The sequence below is a fragment of the Capricornis sumatraensis genome, chromosome 4, assembly GCF_032405125.1.
Source record: "Capricornis sumatraensis isolate serow.1 chromosome 4, serow.2, whole genome shotgun sequence".
NCBI classification, from domain to species: Eukaryota; Metazoa; Chordata; class Mammalia; order Artiodactyla; family Bovidae; genus Capricornis; species Capricornis sumatraensis.
This window is the reverse complement of record NC_091072.1, coordinates 104,205,759-104,228,635: the sequence shown is the minus strand read 5'-3', so window position 1 is coordinate 104,228,635 and position 22,877 is coordinate 104,205,759. Positions and strand designations below refer to the sequence as shown.

Sequence of the window (22,877 nt, the reverse complement as noted above, 5' to 3'; positions counted from 1 at the left end):
TGTTCTCCTTTGGCTTGCAGGGGCCAACACAAGGATACCCTACTGAATAGCCTCTCTATCTGTGGCTGGAACCAAATTTAATTGCTAGATCACTTTGATACAGATCGGAGAGATGTAGTGCTCTCCAACTGCTCAATGCAGCTTCTCTAGAAATCCTTTCACCTTTAAACATGTTAAAGTTTCCCTCTCTCTAAAGACAAAACAACGTTTTCTCAGCACAATACTCCTATACTCCCCTTCCTATTCCTCATTTTTCTTCCCTTCTCACATTGGCCACAGGTCTTGAGAGAGCAGCCTCTGTTCTATTTCCCCTCTACTCTTTTTATTGCTCAGTTGCTGCTCTCTGTCATCCACCTTCAACTAAACCACAAAAGTCAACAAAACCACCATCTTCCCACCTCCATCCCATTGCCAAATTCAAGGAAGACTTTTTACTTCCTATTGTAATGGCCCTCTAGGCTGTATTTGACATTGCTGGTTGGCTCTTTTTAGTTTATTTCATGAGTTCCTTTTACTCTAGCACCACCATCCCCCACCTTTCAAAAAATGCAACTTTATTGAAGTATAATTGACAAATAAAATGTTAAGATATTGAAAGTGTGCATGTGGTGATTTGGTATACATATACACCGTGAAAGGATTCCTCCCATCCTCTAGCTTTTTTTCTTAAATTCTGTCATGCTCCAAGCTTCCCAGCTGCTTTCACTGCTTTTTTTGCACATGATCCCTGGGCTGAGTTTACTCACTGTCATAGTTTCACTCATCACATGATGATACTCTCATATCTACCTGAACCTTCCCCAGAATGTTTCAAGGATGCCTCCACTCTTGACTCCCATGCACTCTCAAACTCCATTTGTCCCAAGTTAAACTTAGATCTTTCCCACTTAAGTCTGTCCTCTTCACATAGTCTCTACTTCTGGTTAACGACTACCCAACCACTGAAACCTAGAATCTGACAAATCATCTTAGGCTCCTTCTTAATGTGACACCACTTATCTCGTAAGTATTCCTTCCATTCTTTCCTCTCCATCTCTACTTATTAGATACCTATGTCAGGCCCCCAGCATCTTCTTCCTGGACTATTTATTTTAGCAGCAGAAGTGAAGTGAAAGTCACTCAGTGGTGTTCCACTTTTTGTGATCCCATGGACTGTAGCCCCCCAGGTTCCTTTGTCCATTGAATTCTCCAGGCAAGAATACTAGAGTGGGTTGCCATGCCCTTCTCCAGGGGATCTTCCCAACTCAGGGATTGAACCCAGGTCTCCCATATTGCAGGCGGATTCTTTACCATCTGAGTCACCAGGGAAGCCTGGCCGTTTCCAAATCTCCTGACTCTGGTTTTGATGCCTCATCCCCATTTTCTGGGGCTTCCCTGGCGGCTCTGACTGTAAGGACTCTACCTGAAATGCAGGAAGTCCAGGTTCAATCCCTGGGTAGGGAAGCTCCCCTGGCGAAAGGCATGGCAACCCACTCCAGCATTCTTACCTGGACAATCCCATGGACAGAGGAGTCTGAGGGGCTACAGTCCATGGGGTCGTAAAGAGTCAGATAGGAGACTAACACACACAGAGTCATTCTCTGAATGCTACCAGTGTTCCTTTAATAACATGAGTCTGACCATGTCATTCCCTTGCTTAAAATTCTTCTGTGAGTACTCCATTCATGCATTCAAGATTAAAGGTCCAGCTGTTCAAAGTCCTTCGAGACACATTCTTCTCCAGTTTTCCCAGTTTCAACTCTGAGGTTTCATTTTTTAGGCAAGTCATCCTTCAACCCCTCCTCACATTCAGTATGCCCCAGTTCTGTATCCCCTATACACCCACTGCACACTTTTATCACAGAATTCTCTCACTACAGTATACTGAGGTAATCATTCTAAGTTTCTAAGATGAGAATGTGGTTTATTTTCATTTTTATCTCTAGGGCCTGGAAATGTACATACGAAGTTGCTGACATGGAAAGTAGACACAAAACGGTTTTTAAATATAAACCTTGATGTTGACTCTCTTTCACAGTAGCCTTTGAAATGTTTGCATGAACCCTGCAAGGAAAAAGGAAAAAACTTCAGCATCTCCCCGTCGGGGAATCGAACCCCGGTCTCCCGCGTGACAGGCGGGGATACTCACCACTATACTAACGAGGAATTGCACAAGAAGCACTGCTCTGACAGTTCCCTTATCTCTTTTTACCCCGCCCCTCTCATACCCAACAATCATCAGTAGGCCTGACATTTCTTCTACTGCTATTGCAACTTCCATCGAAGTTGAATGGAACTAAAATAAAAGCCTTCACTTATTTCCATCTGCTTACCCTTCCTCTAACTTCCATTCCCCTCCTTTTCTCCCCTCCTCCCACTTTGGGAGAAATATCGATCCACTTCTACACCCCTCCACACACACACACACACACAGAGTCCCAGAGAGCAAAGCGCACGCCTTGTCGCACTGCACCATGGGACTTGTAGTTCCACCAATGCCACACCCTACTCTTTGCTGACTTCAAAGAACTTCCTTTCCCAGCGGACGCCGCGAATTCCTCCTCCTCTCTTTACCTCACTCTCCCTTTCTCTCGCGCTCAGCGGAGTAGTCTGGTTGCTGAGAGCTGGGGTGCAGATCGCGTGCATCGGGACTCCTCACAGCCATGCCCGAGGTAGTGGATACGTGCTCCTTGGCCTCCCCGGCGTCCGTCTGCCAGACCAAACACCTGCACCTGCGTTGCAGCATCGACTTTACTCGCCGGGTACTGACCGGGACCGCCGCGCTCACCGTCCAGTCCCAGGAGGACAATCTGCGCAGCCTGGTACGGTGGGACATGCTCCCGGGTGCCCGCCTCTCCCTGGCTACACGTCTCCCGTCTCTCACCCCGCTTCGGCCCCTTCCTGGTGCCTGCCCCCCGCCTGCTTCACGCATCCGTAGATGCTCCTCCGCAGCCCACAACCCTTGTTGTACACCTCCTCTTCAGCCTCCACTCATTTCTCAGTGCCCCGTCTTCAGCCCCCTACGCATCCCATATCAATCCCTCCCAACCCAACTGGAGTCTCTGCATTCCTTCGTTACCCACTATGTATACCTGCCTTCTCCTCCACTCCTTTCCCCCAAAGCCTCCTTCGCAGTTCCTGGACACATCCTGGTGCCCATTTCACCCCCCGCTCCTCACCCAGCCCTCACGTTTCATCTTAGCAGGAATTCTCCTTTCCCCGCTAATCGTAGCTCCCAGCGCTAAAGCCGCCCCCTGTAGTCTCCCCATTTCCTCGGCCTGGAGCCCAGAACTCCCTCCTCAGGCCCCAGAATTCTTCCAGTCCCCAGCCCACTTTCCTCAGTCCACACCCTCAGCTAAGTCTCAGGCCCTCTGTCCTGCAGATTCTCAGTCCCACCTCTCCCTCCCAGGCCCCTTTATTTCAACCTGCAGATCTACAGGATATGACCGATTACCATCTCCCTGCCAGTTCTAACCCCCCCTAGAATTCCGAGCCCTGCTGTAATACTTTCAGTCTCTGCTTTATAACTCCAGGTGCAGCTGTCTCCGATTCATGGTTCCTCCTACCTTTGCTTCTTATCACCCTTCTCTGAGAATAACTTAAGGAGGGGTGGGACATTCAAGCTTTAATAGTTGGTTCCCAGCAGCAAGTAATATTGCACTTTCTTAGAAAATAAGGACTTCTCCAAGCTCTCTAGCCACCAGAATGATGAAAAACTTGTTTGGCTTTGTGAAGTGTTGTTATTTTATCTGTACAACATAGCCTATTTTCAGTGTTCTTACTCAAGCTGTCTGATAATATTTGAATTTCAAAGATAAGGATTTTTACAAATAAGAGGAACAAGAAAACTAGCCACATATATTGCATAGTGTGGTGATAGCTACTTCTGCTGCTGCTGCTGCTAAGTTGCTTCAGTCGTGTCTGACTCTGTGCGACCCCATAGACGGCAGCCCACCAGGCTCTGCCGTCCTTGGGATTCTCCAGGCAAGAACACTGGAGTGGGTTGCCATTTCCTTGTCCAATGCATGAAAGTGAAAAGTGAAAGGGAAGTTGCTCAGCCGTGTCCGACTCCCCAAGACCCCATGGACTGCAGCCCACCAGGCTCCTCCATCCATGGGATTTTCCAGGGAAGAGCACTGGAGTGGGTTGCCATTGCCTTCTCCAGGTGATAGCCACTGCAGCCCAGCAATAAGCAACAGAGAAGGTATATTGTAAGCTTGATAGGGGGAAATCTGTGGGATCCACTAATTGGGTGTATTAGTAAGTTTAGATAAGAATTGGTGGCTTTTATGACTTTTGCCTGCTTGAGTAATAGACCTGTATTTTGAGTTCATTGATATGAATCAATAAAGCTCCTAACCTTCTTACTTTGTTATTTAACATTTTCCTAGACTAATTCTGGTTTGAAAAAACGGTGGACTCCTCTATGTATTGTAGTCCCCAGAAGTACTGTAAGGAAGTAAATAAATCAAAGTACTATAAGCAAGATCACAACTATTTCCTTATAGGCTGCACTTTGTCTGCTTGAAATGCTAGGCTATCATTTATTATTGCAGACAGCTTTGCCCAGGCAGGATTGGCTGAACTGAAGTCCTCTTTCAAAGCAATCTCTCCTTTTAGTAAAAGAAAGTGAATTTTGATAGTTTGTCACTGCTTAATATGACCTTGCACTCCTATTTATAAAAATTTAACCTTTACCTCTGTTGCCTGAGTAAGCTAGAGTTAGGACGCTTTAATTTTATGTCTGTTCAAAGTTCCAGTCTAAAAGCCTGCCTGTTGTTTTGCATTCTGCAAATTTCAAGAGAAGATTTTTAAATTGCTAATTCCAACTAGCCAACTATCCAGTTTCCTTTGTTTTTCCTTCTTATTTCTATTTTTGATCAATTGCTTAATAACACTTATCAAAGAAATTTGAAGGGGAATTTCTTAAGTAATTTGGTAATGCTAGCTGAGGTTAGGACTTGAGATACACAGCTTAAACATTGCGTTTCCTATTTTCTCTTGGTCCAGGACTTGTTTCATGCATTAATTGGCACCTGCTGTTTCTCTGGCACTGTGTTAAACCCTGGGAATGTAAGCCTAAGTAACATTCTTTTTCTTTTGAAGAGCCCTCAGTCTAATGGATAAAACAAAACCTTGTAATGTGGCACAGTAAGTGCTGCTGGAGACAGCTGGGCCAGCTGCTGTAACAAACACAGAGGATACTGAAAAGATTTCACAGAAAAATAGTTAAAACAGTCTTCTCATTCAGAACAGACTTGAAAAGTTTAGGCAATACAGAAAACAGAATATGTTCCACTGGGAAATGACCCAAATGATTCACCCTTATAGATATAGTGAAGTGAAAGTCACTTAGTTGTGTTCAACTCTTTGTGACCCTGTGGACTGTATAGTCCATGGAATTCTGCAGGCCAGAATACTGGAGTGGGTAGCCTTTCCCTTCTCCAGGGGATCTTCCCAACCCAGGGCTTGAACCCAGGTCTCCCATATTGTAGGCAGATTCTTTACCAACTGAGCCACCAGGGAAACCCTTATGGTTATAAAAGTAGTATAAACATAAGTAGTTTATATACATAAGATACTCCCATCAAGTTTTTACAACAAATCAGATATTCAGAAACAAGTACTGGAATATGAGCAAAGGAGTACCTTTATTATTCTTAAGCTATAAAATCCAGTATTTCTGAATATGCAAGAGTGGGAAGATAATTTAATTTAGAGTAAGGGCAACCATTGAGGGACTCCCCAGAAATAGGGAGTACTCCAAAAGAAATAATAATTGCCCATTGGAAGGAAAACTGATGATACTCATAACAAATGTGGCTGCTCTTAAAAAACAAAGAAAAAGAAAGGGAAAAGATAATAAAACCAGGATGGAAATTTCTTCCCAGCCAAAAACTCTTGATTCTAGATAAGAGTAAAATTGTTGAAATTTCCTCAACTTATCACCCAGTTAACTGATCCAAAAGAGACGGGACTGGAAAGTGACTGTTTCTTGGCAGTCTAACTCCCCATGCTATTCTAGGCCAGATTTCAAGGGAAAGATGTCAGAGGTAGGAAGGTTAGATAGTGAGCAGTTCTGAAAGTCCACAGGGCCTGACCTAGGGAGGTGGTAGAAGGAAAAAAAAAAAAGTATGAGGACAGTGTGAAAGAAAAATTTGTTAATTGGCTATGTGGGATTGGGAAGTGGGACCAACTGTGGATTATTTGAATGTTTCAAACCTTAGGTAAGTTGAGGAGTTCCATCAATGGAATAGAGACAACAGGAGAGAAAGCAAACTTAGGGTACAGAAGGGTGGCTTTGTTTTTAAAATCTTTAGGAGCCTATTGAATATGAGATGCTATTTCCCATGGAAACGTTAACCAGGCAGTTAGAGATACCTGCTGAAGTCCTGGGGAGGGGAGGCAGCTGCGAAAGAGATGGGTAGTCACCTGTACAGAGGTTCCAGGTGAAGATGTGAGAATGAGCAAGAACTAGGGACTGAAGAATACGGTAAGTAAACTGAAAGCCCAAGGCTAGTGCATGGGGACATATCTAGATTTTGTAGTTAGAAAGGAGGGGGAGGAAAAAAGTATTAGACAAAGAGGAGAATCATTGATGTGTAAAGTCAAAGCAGCCAAGGAAAGGGCTTCAAACAGATGGTACAGTCCACTGGGGCCATTAGCAGCAGAGTCCAGGCTACTGAACAGAAAAGACCTATTGATCAGGAGGACTGTCCTTCCTGTGGCACAAAAACTAGAAGTCAGACTGAAGAGGAGAAAGGGAGGAGAGATTGATGAGAAAGTACAAATAGCAGCCATAGATAACCCTTGGAGTTTAAGGAAGGAAGGAGAAAAGTAGGATAGTTATCAGAGCGGGCAGAGGATTGAGTGAAGTTTTGAAATTAATACGGGAAGCTGGAAGCTTTAAGTTGTTTGGAAACAGGTTTGTGGCATAGGAAGATTGAAAATTCTAGAATAAGAGATTAGTTGAGAGATAATGAAAGGGTATGGGTTCTAGGGCTTAGATAGAGGAATATCGGGATGGAAAATCCTCAGACACTTGTTGCCACTCCCTCCCTGCCCAAAGCAGATAATCTGCCTGGCAAGTAGATATGCACTCCCAATCTCCCAGTAGCAGGGGTCCCCAACTTCGGGGGTCTAATGCCTGATAATCTGAGGTAGAGCTGATGTAATAATAATAAAGTACACAATAAATGTAATGTGCATGAATCATCCTGAAACCATCCCCCCCAACCCCCCTGGTCCATGGAAAAATTGTCTTCTGTGAAACCAGTCCCTGGTGCCAAGAAGGCTGGAGACCACTGCTCTGTAGGGCCATTTGGTCAGAGTTGCCGTAACCAGGTTGGACTTCTCTAGATACACAAAGCAGTGATGTACAGTCTGCTTATTTGCCTAATAAGCACCAAGATTTGTTTTAATTTTGGGATCTATGAAAGTAGTACAGAGCAGTAGGACGATATGAATCATAGGAAGAAATACAAGGTAATATATATTGAGGAGTCATGATGAAAGACAAGTTATAGATGAGATTTTTCATAGTAGAGAAGTTTTAGGAGACAGAAGCAAAGGCATTTCCATTTAGATCTGACTCTTACTTAAAGCCAGGGCTTCCCTGGTAGCTCAGACGGTAGAGGGGAAGTTTAGAGAAGGTGGATTGGGACCTGTGCTAACTGCCAACTCCTTTAATTCCTGTCTTTCACTCTGTATCTTACTCTGTCTTAAGGCAACTAGTTCCAATCTGAAATTGCAGTAAGGCTGTAACTATCATTTAGTTTTTCCAGTGCATAAAACAATTTTCCTATCATCTAAAAATACTGATTTATTTCTAGATTCTGGACACAAAGGACCTCACAATAGAAAAAGTGGTCATCAATGGACAAGAAGTCAAATATACTCTTGGAGAAAGACAAAGTTACAAAGGATCACCAATCGAAATCTCTCTTCCTATTGCTCTGTGCAAGTATGGATATTCTCATCTTTCTCTTTTATGGCTAAATAAGGGGAATATGTATTTTTATTTTAGTTTTTTTTTTTCATTTCCTATTTTTAGTTTGTGTGTATGTAGTAATTGGTACATTCCTCCTACCAATCTGCTGTTCAGATCGAAGCTTATAGTGAGAATTAGATATTCCTAATATACTAAAGAAATTCACTGTATAAAATACTCAAAAATAGGACTTGATAACTGTTACTTCTTCACTCATCATGTTAGTAATACCTAGAGTGATGGTGGGAATGCCTTAAAGAAGCATTTCAGGGTCACCTGGGAAGCTCTTACAAGCTATGTAATTTTCACTTCCTCGCTGGAGGCTGGCCAGTTTTATTAATGGAATAACAATGACAAACACGTAACCATTTCTATGTACTAATCTTGGGATAAGTGCTGTAGATGTATTCTTTCTTATAATCCCTATAGTAACCCTTTGTGGCGTGATCTACATTATACAAAGGGTTACTATAAGGGTTTGGGCTTCCCAGGTGGCCCTAGTGGTAAAGAACCTGCCTGCTAATGCAGGAGATGTAAGAGATGTAGGTTCGATCCCTGGGATGAAAAGATCCCCTGGAGGAGGGCATGGCAACCCACTCCAGTATTCTTGCGTGAGAATCCCATGGACAGAGGAGCCTGGTGGGCTACAGTCCATGGGTCACAAAGGGACATGACTGAAGTAACTTAGCACGCACGCACTATAAGGATTAAAGACTACATCTACAGCGCTTATCCCAAGATTAGTATGTAGAAATGGTTAGGTGAAATGGTTATGTGTTTGTCATTGTTATTCAATTAATACAAGTGACAAATGAGGAAAGGGAACCTCAGAGAGAGAAGGTAACTTGTTCAAGAAAGTTAGCCAGAGCTGTCATATTGGGACTATATCCCACTCCTTGGTATATTGGGGAGGGAATAAATGGTGGAAAACCATTGGCCTAGAACAAAGTCAGTCTAACCCCACCTGGTAGCAGCCAGTGTTTTCATATCTTCTCTTGCCATTTAAGAAAAAGAAGGGAAACACACATAATTTGTGAGGTATATCATTAACCATATTCCACACGTGAAGCAACTATGGCATAGGAAGTTCAAATAATTTGCTCAAGTTCATAGCTCAGCCAAGTTCACAGTCAGTGGTAGAGTCAGGACTCAAGCACAGCCACTGGTCTCCAGGGCTCTTGCTGTTTCTTCATTAACAATGCTGCTCAATCTATCTGGGTGAAGGACCCAGTTTTTGTTAGTTCCAGTCCACCACAGGCTAATACTTTTGTAAAATGCAGTAAAAACTAATTACTAGGAAGAAGAGATTAAATACAAACACATATGCTTTTATCATAGATTTAACAGACATGAACATTTACTCTCAAGTTCTTGACTTAACTCTTCCAGCAACAGTTTGCAAACTAGCACTGCCCTGTGCTATGCTCTGCCACCCCTGCAGTGGTTGTCAGCATTCCAAAGTTATTTCTTCTACCTTCCCACCACTGTAAAAGATTACCTGGTATCACAGAAAAAAAGCTGGGGTATTCACCTAGTATTAGTTCCTCTTACATCTTCATAAGCAGTTACCATGTAGAAAAAAAGACTCACAGGCTGACATTCAGGTAAGAGCATGCAAGGCAAACATTCCTAGAAGTTACTCTCAAGCAGTAATGAGACCTCATAAAATTCTGTTTACATTATTTGGTGTATATCATGTTGTTTATGTATTATGAATTAAAATTTTAGTTAGATTGAATTGTATACTACTAATGTATTTGTTCCTTTCATACAGAAATCAAGAAATTGTTATAGAGATTTCTTTCGAGACATCTCCAAAATCTTCTGCTCTTCAGTGGCTCACTCCTGAACAAACTTCTGGGAAAGAGCACCCCTATCTCTTTAGTCAGTGCCAGGTAAAAAGGACTTGGGATGGTTTGTTATTCCCAGCTCATGCAACTGACTGAAGCAAAGTGGACAGTGGTCTTACGGATACTGGGGTCTTACCTAAGATAGTATTTCATCTTATAAAGACTACATACATTTTCATTTATATCTCTCACCATTAATACATTCATATATTACTTTTAAAAAAAACTTCCTTTCATTTGAAATATGTCTAGCTAGGCTGGACTATCTAGGTCATATTATTAATATATTCATATCCTCAACACCTACCATAGAACTTGGCATAGAGTGGGCACTCAATAAACGGTCTTAAAATGAAAGGAAAACACTGATAAACAGAATATGTACTGGTTATGAAAACTGCTTATCAATAAAGGGAAGGATCAGATTTCCCATTCCTCTCGAGATACCATTGTCCAGAGATAACAACTGAGTTGGTCTGTAGCCTTTCCAGATTTTCCTTACACATTTACAAATGTACACATTATGTATATATATTAATGTACCATTAAGATGATATGATTTAGACTACATCTATTTTCTGTTTAAAAACTAAAAATAAAGAACATACTTAGAGATAGTCTGTCACAAGAATGATACGTGTCAAACTCCTGAAAGAAACAAAACTAATTCTTTTAGCAATCAAATAGTTTACAATGAAAAGAATTTACTTCATTAAACATTGACTATATTTCTAAGCATTGTGTAAGGTACTCTGCATATTTAATCCTTTAAATATTCCTCTGTGTAAGGCACTATGGTAGGCTCACATTTGAAAACAGGTCTGTCAGAAAGGAAGGAATGCTGGCAATGTTTACTTTTTATTGCCAATTGAAGTTTTATTTTTTGTCTAAGAAACCCTCAGTTCACTACTCTGAAAGAGATACCATGTTCTAGACAAGAATGTACCAGTTATACACTCCATCTCTTATCTGATTTTCATCAGTAATTGTTACGAAATGTCCGTAAAGATCTGTGAGTCACAAAAATGTGAATTTTGAACATTCTATTCCATTTCTTGTTGGAAGCAGTTTTCGAAATGGAGGAAAGCGATTTCAGTTAAATTACTACAGTTGATAGGAAGCACATAGACATGATTTTGTTTGATGAGTTTGCTTATAGCTGTTCTCTATGCATATTTTCCTGGGTTTGGTCTTATCCAGTGAAATACACATAAACCTCACCCCTGGCATTGTGGAGTCACATAACCAGGGACCTTTAAGGAACCCTGAATACATGGTCTTAGAACCTTGTTTGGGGAGAGCAGACTATCTGGTTCTTCTGTTCTACTTAATCCAACTAGAGGTGAGGTCACTTGGACTCCTGTATCTTTGGAGAATCTATTAGATCTGAAGTGAAAAGAGCTGGTGTCTGGAGGATAGAAGGAAGTTTGCAGAGGTGTGAAGTATGTCTGGGATTTGTAACAACCTCCTAGAGAGAGGTGAGTGTCAGTGTCCCTTCCAGCTCAGTGAGGCTGGGTTCCCTTTGCTCACCAGCAATAGATGCAGACTTATCTGACAACAGGCCAGAGTATGAAATCGTAGGTACTCTGGTCATTCTCCTTGATGGAATTGATCATTTTGACAGATGGATGCGGAAGCAAAGAAACGCTCTACCTATTAGGTGAATGAATATGTCTAGATGGTGTTAAAAGAGACTTTTCTTTCTCCCTCCTGTCTTCCTAGTGTTTACTTTCAAGGCTTGCCACAAGATCAAAATGCCAAGACCTTAACCACATTGTCCAAGCTGTGTTTCTCAGGAAACTGGCATCCCATTAGACTGTCATAATTAACCAAAAGAAAGTGGGTTTTGTGTTGAAATAAGTATAAGAATTTGAACAGGTTTCTTTAGTCTAGGTCTCTGCAGAGCCTTCAGAAAGCCAGTGTTCCTGGTGAGTCTCCCAGACAGGCATGTAACATGCCATGGTCCTCAAATTTACTTCACTAAACAGCCCTTTTTCGCCAGGGTTCCTAACAACTTCTCACTGGGCGCTACTATTGCTCAGGAATCATTGTTTAATGTTGCTTCATGCTCCAGCTGAAATGTGAGGGTGGGGCATACATTAAAAGGGGAAATTAGATTTTTTTATCCACAGATCTACTTTTGCTACTTGAAAAGAACTGAAGAAATGTGAGACATTTTTACTTTTAAAAAGAACGGATCTAAGAACAATGCTGCAATTGTAATGACTTCTTAATGACTTTTGAGTCAGGGAAATAGCTGTTTCTTTTTTCCCTCTCTCTCCCAGGCTATCCACTGTAGAGCTATTCTTCCTTGCCAGGACACTCCTTCTGTGAAATTAACCTACAGCGCAGAGGTAACTATTACTGAAATTATTAGCTGAATTAATTGTTCTGTATGAGTATTTTGATAGGGACTACATTAAATCTATAGATTGCTTTGGGCAGTATGGATGTTTTAGCAATATTAATTCTTCCAATCCATGAACACAGATTATGTTTCCAAAATGAACCACGTAAGTCAATAATGATAAGCAGAGATAATAATGTTCTTTTAGCTAGCAATAGTTTACTTATTAAATTCTGCCTGAAATATGTTAGAAAAATGGGTCTCATTTTGAACCTCTGTTCCAAAGGCAGTTTCAAACATAAATGTGGAAAAGGGAAATGAGTATCATTCTGATTTTTAAAAGAATTCAGAGGCTTTCCTGGTGGATCAGTGGTGAAGAACCAACCTGCCAGTACAGGGTTCGATCCCTGCTCCAGGAAGATCCCACATGCCACAGAGCGCCTAGGCCCGTGTGCCACAACTATTGAGCCTGTCTCTAGAGCCGGGAGCTGCAACTAGACCAATGCTCTGCAGCAAGAGAAGCCACGGCAGTGAAAAGCCCGCATACTGCAATGAACAGTAACTCCCTCCTGCTGCAACTAGAAAAAAAACCTACGCAGCAACCAAGACCAAGTGCAGCCAAAAATAAATAAAATAACATATACAAAAAAAGAATTCTAGGCCTAAAATCAAGAATTTGGGAGCAACTCTTTTCAACTTTGAAAAAATTTGTAGGGTTAAATGCTCTATAAATGTGCTTTGTGCATATTGCTTCAGTCGTGTCCTACTCTTTGCAACCCCATGGATCATAGCCCACCAGGCTCCTCTGTCTGTGGGATTTCCCAGGGAGGAATACTGGAATGGGTTGCCATTTCCTCCTCCAGGGGGTTTTCCCGACCCAAAGATCAAGCCCACATCCGTTCTGTCTCCTGCATTGCTGGTGAATTCTTTACCACTAGCACCACCTGGGAACTAGCCATGTAAATATCTATCTGGGAAAAAAAAAAAAATCTATCTAGGTATCCTGATGGGTGTATATTACAGAATTATTTGTATGCATTTCCAACTTATTCTTGTTGTAGGTACTACTAACCCTTTTACGAAAAGGTGGACTATAATTAATAAATACTATCCCAGAGGCTAGACTTACTCAGACCAGGCAAATGGAACTGAGGACCATCTAGTATTTATGGAAACTTCTTGATTCCCACATTGTCCTACCACCAAAGCACCCTGAGCATAATGCTGCAGAAACTAGAGTTGGAGGCCAAGAATCCCAGGATCTGGGATCTTCTCCACCACTGAATAACTGCATGACCTTGGGCAAGTCTTGTGACCTCACCACCTCAGCTTTCTCATCTGGATGACGTATCACTGCCTAAATGAAGGGAGGAAGTGGAACCACAGTAGTGTCTAGGCTTTTAGCTCCAGGATCTGTGGCTATAGCAGCGCTGGTTCTGGAGCTCCTGATTCTGTGCTCGCTGCAATAACAGCTTTGAGGGCTGGGCCAGGGTTCGATCCCTAGGTAGGGAAGATCCCCTGAAGAAGGGAATGGTAACCCACTTCAGCTTTCTTGCCTGGAGAATCCTATGGACAGAGAAGGCTGGTGGGCTGCAGTTCACAGGGTCACAAAGAGTCAGACACAACTGAGAGACTAACATTACTACGTGCAGACAGAACAAGAAAGTCCAGAATTGTTGGAATGGATGCTTGCTAAGTCACTAATACTCAGGGGATGGTCCTTTATTCTGGCATTCACTAGAAGTAGCACTTTCAGAATCATGGAGCTGGGGTACACACATCAATGACCATAGGTTTGCTCCATAAGGATCTTCTCCATACAAGGTTCCAGAGAAAATTATTTTACCTTTCTCAGCAATAAGCTTAAGTTCCTCACACTCAAGACCCTTAAAAAGTAGAATGTGGGACTTCCCTGGTGACACAGTGGATAAGAATCCACCTGGCAGTGCAGGGGACACGGGTTCGATCTCTGGTCAGGGAAGAGTCCACATGCCATGCAGCAGCTAAGCCTGTGCCACGGCTACTGAGCCTGCATGCTGCAGCTGCAAAAGCCTGCCTGCCTGGAGCCTGTGCTGCACAACCAGGGATGCCACTGCAATGAGAATCCTGCACCCCGCAACTAGAATGGAGAACAGCCCCACCTGACGTAACTAGAGAACACCTGGCACAGGCAAAAATACATAAATTAAGATATTTTAAAAGTAGAATTTTGTAACTCTTAAGTTTATGTTTTAAATATTAAAATTTTCAGAACTGTATTCTCTGTTCTAAAGTGAGTATAACATCCTTTTGAATCTCTCCTGAGGGTATAGAGGGGATCAGGCCTGGTGCCTGCCATTGCCAGGTGTGGTAAAAAAAAAAATTATTAACATAATAAAAGTAAATGATTAAAATAAATAATGTACGTTCTTTATAAGTAACATAAATTTAGGTTATGTAGTCCTCGCAACAATTCTATGAAGTATGACCCTTGTTGATTTAGGAAATGGAGGCTCAGGAGGATTATTTACCCAAGTCCATGCAGTTAGTAAATGGTGGAGCTGGGATTTTAATCTAGTTTCTACCAAATGCTTTCAATATGAATAGGTGAATGAATAGGTGGATATTTCACATTCATTTTTAAAGAAGCCAGTTTTACATATTGCTAATTCTGTTTATAAAACTGATAACGAATGGCTGTATTGGGTTCATAGTCTACTGGATCAAGAATCAAGAAGGCGGAAGAGGTTATTTTACATAGAACATTTTATTTATAACTGGTAATGACTTTTCTTCTCGATTAGGTGTCTGTCCCCAAAGAACTGGTGGCACTTATGAGTGCCATTCGTGACGGAGAAGCACCTGACCCAGAAGACCCGAGCAGGAAAATTTACAGATTCAGCCAAAAAGTAAGATCTTAGGGTCTAGATTTTGTGTTTTAGTTGGTGGTGAACTCCAAATAGCTTCTTCCCATTTGGAAAGCAAAATGGCTTTTGAAGTATTTCAGAATTGAGAATGCAGCTTCTGCCTTTTTTCTTTTGCTCTGTTGAAATATTTAGTTCTGCTTGCAACATTGTATTGAAGAAAGAAGCTGCTGGGAGGGTATGGTAGGGGTGTGCCTGATGCCATTTTTGCTCATCTCAGTCAGTAGCAGTTTTCTTGTTTCTAAGTTACTTTGACCTGCCCTGGTACGGAACTGTGGGTATGTATTGGCGTAGTGTTCACAGATGGAAGAGCTATCGTAGACCAAAAATCTGTTACAGTCCTTTAAGTTACAATTCCTAGGTAGCTGGTAGTTTGACTTCTTTCTTTGACTTTTAATGAATTGTGTGTGTTGTCTCTGTGTGTGTGTGTGTACATTAATGCTTTTAAAAACCATCCTCCTTAGCAGAACTTGTAATTGATCACAGTGGACAATTCTGTCCCCACACCAGCTTCTGGGATTCCAAAACCTTTAGCATCCTTTCATTGCTGGATTATTTTGTGTCTCTCAAATATGCCAGGAGTGATTTCAAAAAAGCAATTTAAAACGAAATTTTTTAATTCAAGAAGAAAGGACCAAACAAAGAGGAAAGCATAGTTGCCTTCTTCGATGTTAATTTTTGTGAAATGCTTAAGATGTACCTTGTAATACTGTGCAGATATTTTTCACATTTCAGAAGCTTTCCTTCCTTTCCCAAAAGGGAAATAGATGTTTTGAAAGTTTTTGTATTACAATTTTGAACTGCTAGACCCCTCAAAAATGGGAACCATTTGAGAAGTACCAAAAGAAAGTAATCTACACTAATGTTTGGAGATTTGAAAGGAAACTTTCTTTTGAATATGAATTGTCTTATTCTGTTAACATTCTAAATCACTAATTCGAGCATGTGCTGTGTGTCTTGTTTGCCCCTTCAGGTTCCAATCCCCTGCTACCTGATTGCTTTGGTTGTTGGAGCTTTAGAAAGCAGGTGAGCTTTTGAACAAATTTTGAAGTATACACAAAGATCAAACCTTAGGTGTCTTGACTCTCTGTCAGGATTTATTGTTAGATCACTTTTGTGTTTCTCAAGATAATAAGCTGACAGCTCTAGAAATACTCAAATCTAATCATGAAATGCGAATCACAAATTAATTTTAAATTAAAAGATCTTTACCAGTCACCCCTTGGACTTTCCAAGTGTTAGAGAATGAGCATACTCTTACTGTTAATCTGGTGTCTAAAACAAGTTTAAACAAGTCAATCCTCATAACCTCCATTTTTTCATCTTTCAAATTACGACATCCCCCTTCCTACCTCATTGTGTGATAATGTGCAATAAATGAGATAAGCTATTTTAAAGCTCTTGGAAGCCTATGAATATTACAGAAATATAAGATATTTTGTTAAAGTTTTATCAGCAGCTGCTGCTGCTGCTAAGTCGCTTCAGTTGTGTCCGACTCTGTGCAGCCCTGTAGACGGCAGCCCACCAGGCTCTCCTGTCCCTGGGATTCCTCAGGCAAGAACACTGGAGTGGGTTGCCATTTCCTTCTCCAGTGCATGAAAGTGAAAAGTGAAAGGGAAGTCACTCAGTCGTGTCCGACTCTTCGCTACCCCATGGACTGCAGCCTACCAGGCTCCTCCGCCCATGGGATTTTCCAGGCAAGAGTACTGGAGTGGGTTGCCATTGCCTTCTCTGTACCAGCAGCTGGAGTGCCCTTTTGTTAATTTCTTGTTTGTTCTTCTTTCTAAACAACTGAAAACTAAGAATGGCTGTACAGTAATCACATTCTTCAAATTGCCAGAAATGTGGACGTGTTGGACATGTCAGGCAAACACAGCTTCTGGTCCAGCTCTCGAAGTTAACTATGAACATCCCTGGGTAGCTCACTTCTCACGTTGAGCATCTGTGAGCATCAGGATGAATACTCACTAAGACATACTCACATCTCACTTTAGAGGATGCTGAAGGTTTCGGGGTTTTATTTTTGTCACCTAAAACCTAGAAATAATCATGTACTTCAAAGGATTTTTGTGAGGATTGATAGACCCAATATGTGTAAAGCTCCTGACATATAGGAGGCACTCGCTAAATAATAATCATCATTGTCATAGCAGTTGCCAATTAGCAGGTCTCATTAGGTACCAGCTCCAATGCATCAGGCTTCCCTTGTGGCTCAGCTGGTAAAGAATCTGCCTGCACTGCGGGAGAGCTGGGTTCAATGCCTGGGCTGGGAAGATCCCCTGGAGAAGGGAAAGGCTACCCCCTCCAGTGTTCTGACCTGGAGAATTCCATGGACTGTATTGTCCATGGGATCACAGAGTCAGACACGACTCAGCGACTTTCATTTTCACTTTCCAGTGCATCATCTTGAGTCCTCACAACTCTGTGAAATGAATACAATTACTCTTTCTCATTTTACCAATAAAAAAACTCAGTGAGTTTAAATAACTGGCTCAGAGTAGCATAGCTAGAAAATATCAGAGCTGGGATCCATTCTAGGCCATCTGATGTTGGAGCCCCTGTAGCTTAGAACTGTCTAAGGAGCGGTTAGAGGAGGAGCTGTCTAGAGGAGCAGCCACTAACCACATGAGGCTTGATGTGCTGAAAGTGTAAACCACACATTGGATTTCTAAAGACTTAATATGAAAAAAAAGAATCCAAAATATTTTACTGACAATCTTTTATGCTGATTATATGTCAAATGATAATATTTTTGATATATTGGGTTAAACAAAATATAGTATTAAAATCGATTTCACCCTCTTCATTTTGCTTTAAAAAAAAAGGTGGCTACTAGACAATTTAAAATTACACACGTGGCTCACATTTGCAGCTCTCATTAATTTATACTACATAGCCCTTGTTACCATTTCTACTCACAGTGGTCTACAGACCAATAGCTTTGGCATCTCCTGGGAGTTAGTTAGAAATGCAAGGACTTCCCTGGTGGTCCAGTGGCTAAGACTCCCATTTTCCCAATGCAGGGGGCCTGGGTTCAATCCCTGGTTGAGGAACTAGATCCCACATGTGGCAACTATGGCCTAGCACAGCCAAATAAATAAATATTTTTAAAAAGGAGAAAGAAATACAAGTCCTTGAATCCTATCCCAGACCTACTACATCAAGCTTTGTATTTGCACAAGCTCTCCAAATAACTGTAAGCACCTTGATGTTTGAGAGGCACTGCCCTAGAATCCACTGCCTTTCTGGGGAAGAATATCAAGGCAAAGTCTTATTGTTTGGGATTTGCATTGCATACAATTTTCAAGATGAAATTTAGATGAAAAAAATGTTTTTTGAGTTCTAGTCCTATATGTGATATATAGTTATATTTGTTTCTTCCTTTTATTTAAATTGTGGTTTTAAAAGAGAAACTCAAAATTACAATAACTAGCTTTAATATATAGTTCAGTAGTCACTTGTGTCATTATGAAACAAATCTCCAAAACTTTTTCATCTGGAAAAATTGAACCTCTGTACTCTTTAAACAACAGCTCCATTTCCACCTCCTTCCAGTCCCTGGTAACCACTGTTCTGTTTTCTGTTTCACTGAGTTTGACTGGTTTAGACACCTCATAAAAGGAATCATAGAGTATGTGTCCATCAGTAACTGCCTTATTGCACCATGTTACAGCATTTGACAGTGTTTCCTTCTCTGTTCGTCTGTTCTATAAAAGCGATCAACCTTTAAGTGCATAACAGAGTTTACATCCACTCCTATTCTAGAATAATCTCTTATTGAGCCGTGACTAGGTTTCTGCAGTTGTAAGACTGAGGGAAGAAACTAGATCCCTAAGGGTCTTACTTGAGCCAGTGAGCTAACCTTTGGGGGCACGTAACGTCTAGGTTTTCACGTGGCTCAAGCTGCTCCCCTTTATAGACAAGCAGATTTACTGCTGCATGTACAACAGGAGGTTTGTACCTCAGAAAGACCACTTAGCCTCACCCCCTTCCCATAAGCACATGGTAAATCATACTCCTGTCAGGATTTGTGTGCAGACACTTTAAATCTTTCCTAGAACCAGGTGAGTAATTTGGCCTGAATTTCATTTTTACTGAGCCTTTTCATTTTGCAGGCAGATTGGCCCAAGGACGTTGGTATGGTCTGAGAAAGAGCAGGTGGAAAAGTCTGCTTATGAATTTTCTGAGGTTCGTCATAAAGTTACCCTTTTTAAATAATAGTGATAGATAGTAGATTTAAGATTTTGAGTATGAAATGAATGGTTTTAAGTAATGTGGTAAAAGAGTCGAATAGTGTATCTTATTTTATATGAGTTTGCAGTTGATGCCTTTTGGGGGTATCATTTTAATTTAAAATAGCATCATTAATTCATAGCCTTCATAGAAAGCAATGTGTACTTTTAAGAAATTTATTATGGCAATGATTAAGATGTACAAATATATATGCATTCATTTTCCAGACTGAATCTATGCTTAAAATTGCAGAAGATCTGGGAGGCCCATACATTTGGGGGCAGTATGACCTATTGGTCCTGCCGCCATCCTTTCCCTATGGCGGCATGGAAAACCCTTGCCTCACTTTTGTAACTCCTACTCTGCTGGTAAGTGTAAATTTTTCTTCATCTAAAGTTGAATTTGCCTCAAACATAAACCTAAATAAGAAGAAACTTCGGCTCCTAATAATTTTGTCTTTTCTCTTATTTATGTAATCTTTGTTTCTGATTTTATTGTTTCTTGTAGTTACTATCATCATATCAACTTCTAACTTGGCCATTTGGGAGAAAATAATATAGGTTCAAGGTGCTTTGGGATGCTGGGACTGGAGGGTTGTGGAATAACAGTCTATTGATGGATTGTGTATCCAGAGAAAGAAACGATACCATTTACACTTGGCATGTAGGTTCTGGTTAAAAGCAAAACAAAACTCCATTTACCATGACTAGGGAAGAATTAGCCCATAGTATATAGCTATATTTTATATGCCTTTATAAGCTACTTGAAATCCTTCCTAAAACCAAGTGAGTAATGGATTGGCAACTAAATAAATAAAACACACCATGGTAGACACAGGACACTACAAAATTTTCTTAAATATACTGTGGGTATTAAGGAGAGAGTGAAAGAAAATAAGGGTACATTAAAAAAATGGAAGAGGAGAAATGTTTCTGGGAAATTAGAGACAAGTATACTGGCCTCCTGGTATTGGGAAAATTCCCAAGATTAAGGAGAAAAAGAATAATGCTATTTTTTAGTCCTGCATTTTAAAAAAATTTCAATACATGTTGCTTTTGAACTATTTGGAGTACAATAGCAGAAGTACAGTGAACCATAAATGCCACCCTATGTCTTGACATAGGCTGTCATTTAGATATAGTCTGTAATTTGATTTCTGAAATACTAAGGTAATTTTATTTATTTTTTTAGGCTGGTGACAAGTCACTCTCCAATGTAAGTTAAAATGTGTTATCTTGTTGCAAGACATTACTACATTCGTTTTTTTTTCTGAAACCATTTATTATTTAACTGAAGGATAATTTATTTACAGAATTTTGTTGTTTACTGTCAAACCTCAACATGTATAAGCCATATACTATGCTGTTAATTGCCTTGGATTTAAGAACATTTTATGGTTTGATCTCTTCATATATTTATGAAATATTTTTTAATGGAGAGATGTATCTATTTAGTATTTTTTAAATAATGTTGAATTTCCATTTTTTTAACTCTACAATACTTTATGTTTGACTAAATTGTGTTTTTTTTTTTGCTGAACTGAATAATTCCTTGAATATCTCAGTTAATGTAAAAAAACTGAAAATATGGAAAAAATGAAATAAATTGAACAACATGGAATTGAAAAAAGTAGAATGCTTACATAATTAATTATTTTAGATTAAGATAATCACTTCCACTGTTTCCTTTAGGTTATAGCACATGAAATATCTCATAGTTGGACAGGAAATCTAGTGACCAACAAAACTTGGGATCACTTTTGGTAAGATTTATTATTATTCCTTCTTTATTGGTTCTTATTTTTTATTTCTTTCCCTACCTTCCACCTCTCTGGATTGTGTATATCTTTGTTATCATCTCTTTACAGGGTTGTTTTAATTCTGTAATATTTGGCACAGTGTCAGATAGAATAGAGGTTTTCAGCTGATGCTATTTAGTTCGTGGTGTGGTCCCATTTTAACACAGGGACACATGAAACCAGAGCCACGGCTTTACGTCCTGCGCTGCCATCTTCTGGGCTAGGCTTCCTATTGCTCTGAACTGACTGCAAGGAAGCCACGCAGAGCAGTCTGCTTAGAGTGGAGTATTCACACTTTACAATTGCTTTGCTCTGTAGAAACACCAAAAAGAAAAGATCTTGTTGATCACATGCCTGTTTTCCCCAGCCATGCCAGTGTTTTTATTCTTCAATTTTTTTCAGGTTAAATGAAGGACATACCGTATACTTGGAACGCCACATTTGTGGACGACTGTTTGGCGAAAAGTTTAGACATTTTCATGCTCTGGGCGGATGGGGAGAACTCCAGAATTCGGTAAATGAGTCATACTTCTAAAAGCATCCATCCCAGGTTGTCTAAGTGAAACTCAAAGATTCAGTTTGTAAGGCAGCTTTACTTTACACTGTACGAAATGGCAATAAGAAAGTCATTTTTACCAGTGTGGGAAGGCAAGCAGATGCTGGTATTATGTTCTCTTGTTACATGTTAATCCTTTTCCTGTGTATGGTTGTGTTCATGACTAGTCAGAGCTTACTGGGGGTTTGCAATGAATATATTCAATGACTTTGAATTTTATTTGGTGTACTTATGTCATTTTTAAATGCTCTCTCCTGAGAGCTGAACTTGCTAACCAGGCACTGAAACATTGTTCTAGTCTAGGCAAGAAATATTACAGAATCTTACACTAGTAGCCATTCCATTAATTTCTTTCCAGAAATGTGTGCTAACCACTCTCTAAATTCTCCTAAAATTTAGATTCCCCTAAAGTTATGACACTGAGTAAAGTAACCCTTCCTTGCTGGCTTGTCTGCAAGGTGGTAACCAGACTTCATATTTGAACTTTTCTCTGTGTCCCACAGATAAAGACTTTTGGGGAGACCCATCCTTTCACCAAACTCGTGGTTGACCTGACGAACGTAGACCCTGACGTGGCATATTCTTCCGTTCCCTATGAGAAAGGCTTTGCTTTACTCTTTTACCTTGAACAGCTTCTTGGAGGACCAGGCAAGTAGCTGGCATTTTCTGATTTTTTTTCAAGAGTAATAAAGTTTTAACTATTGTTTTTGTTCTATCTTATCCTTCCAGTTCATTCTCTATGTAGCTGCTGAAGAAATCTATATCATCTTCTGACATTACCTCTCTATTTGAAACCTTGACTAGCCCCTCCGTTCTGAATTGTACTGCTTCACTTCAAAGGAAAAAAAAACCTCTTCAATATTTTAAAAATTAGGAAAATAGCTTATGCTCATTGAAAACACTTAATGTGGTATAGAAGGTTATAGGGCTGACAAGTGAGAGTCCCTCAGTTTAGTGTCTATGGCTCCAGGTCTTTTGCTCAGTGTAAATGAACAGACAAGTACATATACTTATTTTAAATACAGAAAATGGATCATACTATATATTTGTTCTTTATTTTTCTACATTTGTTTTTTAATTCAACAATGGTTCACATATATCCTTCCATAACAGAATTTACAAATCTATCTTATGCTTTTTAATACCAGTTGTATGGAGTTTATGTAACCTTCCCCATTGATGAGCATTTAAGAGTACTCTCTTTTGGAAAAGAATATGAAA

At 40.4% G+C, this 22,877-nt stretch overlaps 1 protein-coding gene and 1 non-coding gene across 5 annotated transcripts in view; one reads left to right on the top strand and one right to left on the bottom strand.

Annotated features, from left to right (window-relative positions):
- Positions 1 to 2,073: 2,073 nt before the first annotated feature.
- TRNAD-GUC (transfer RNA aspartic acid (anticodon GUC)) lies at positions 2,074 to 2,145 on the bottom strand. Its single transcript has one exon. It is a non-coding gene; the product is annotated as a tRNA-Asp (tRNA).
- Positions 2,146 to 2,602: 457 nt separating this feature from the next.
- The window catches only part of LTA4H (leukotriene A4 hydrolase), a 32,520-nt gene continuing 12,245 nt past the window's right edge, over positions 2,603 to 22,877 (top strand). For 3 of the 4 annotated variants that reach the window (XM_068972189.1, XM_068972188.1, XM_068972187.1), the window contains exons 1-12: positions 2,603 to 2,801; positions 7,812 to 7,942; positions 9,744 to 9,864; positions 12,105 to 12,173; positions 14,950 to 15,054; positions 16,043 to 16,095; positions 19,185 to 19,257; positions 19,530 to 19,670; positions 20,494 to 20,517; positions 20,994 to 21,064; positions 21,503 to 21,614; positions 22,160 to 22,304. In XM_068972189.1, the coding sequence (XP_068828290.1) occupies positions 2,643 to 2,801; positions 7,812 to 7,942; positions 9,744 to 9,864; positions 12,105 to 12,173; positions 14,950 to 15,054; positions 16,043 to 16,095; positions 19,185 to 19,257; positions 19,530 to 19,670; positions 20,494 to 20,517; positions 20,994 to 21,064; positions 21,503 to 21,614; positions 22,160 to 22,304 (1,204 nt within the window). In that variant the 5' untranslated portion in view covers positions 2,603 to 2,642. The remainder of the gene's footprint in view (positions 2,802 to 7,811; positions 7,943 to 9,743; positions 9,865 to 12,104; positions 12,174 to 14,949; positions 15,055 to 16,042; positions 16,096 to 19,184; positions 19,258 to 19,529; positions 19,671 to 20,493; positions 20,518 to 20,993; positions 21,065 to 21,502; positions 21,615 to 22,159; positions 22,305 to 22,877) is intronic. The other variant, XM_068972191.1, reaches the window with a different exon arrangement.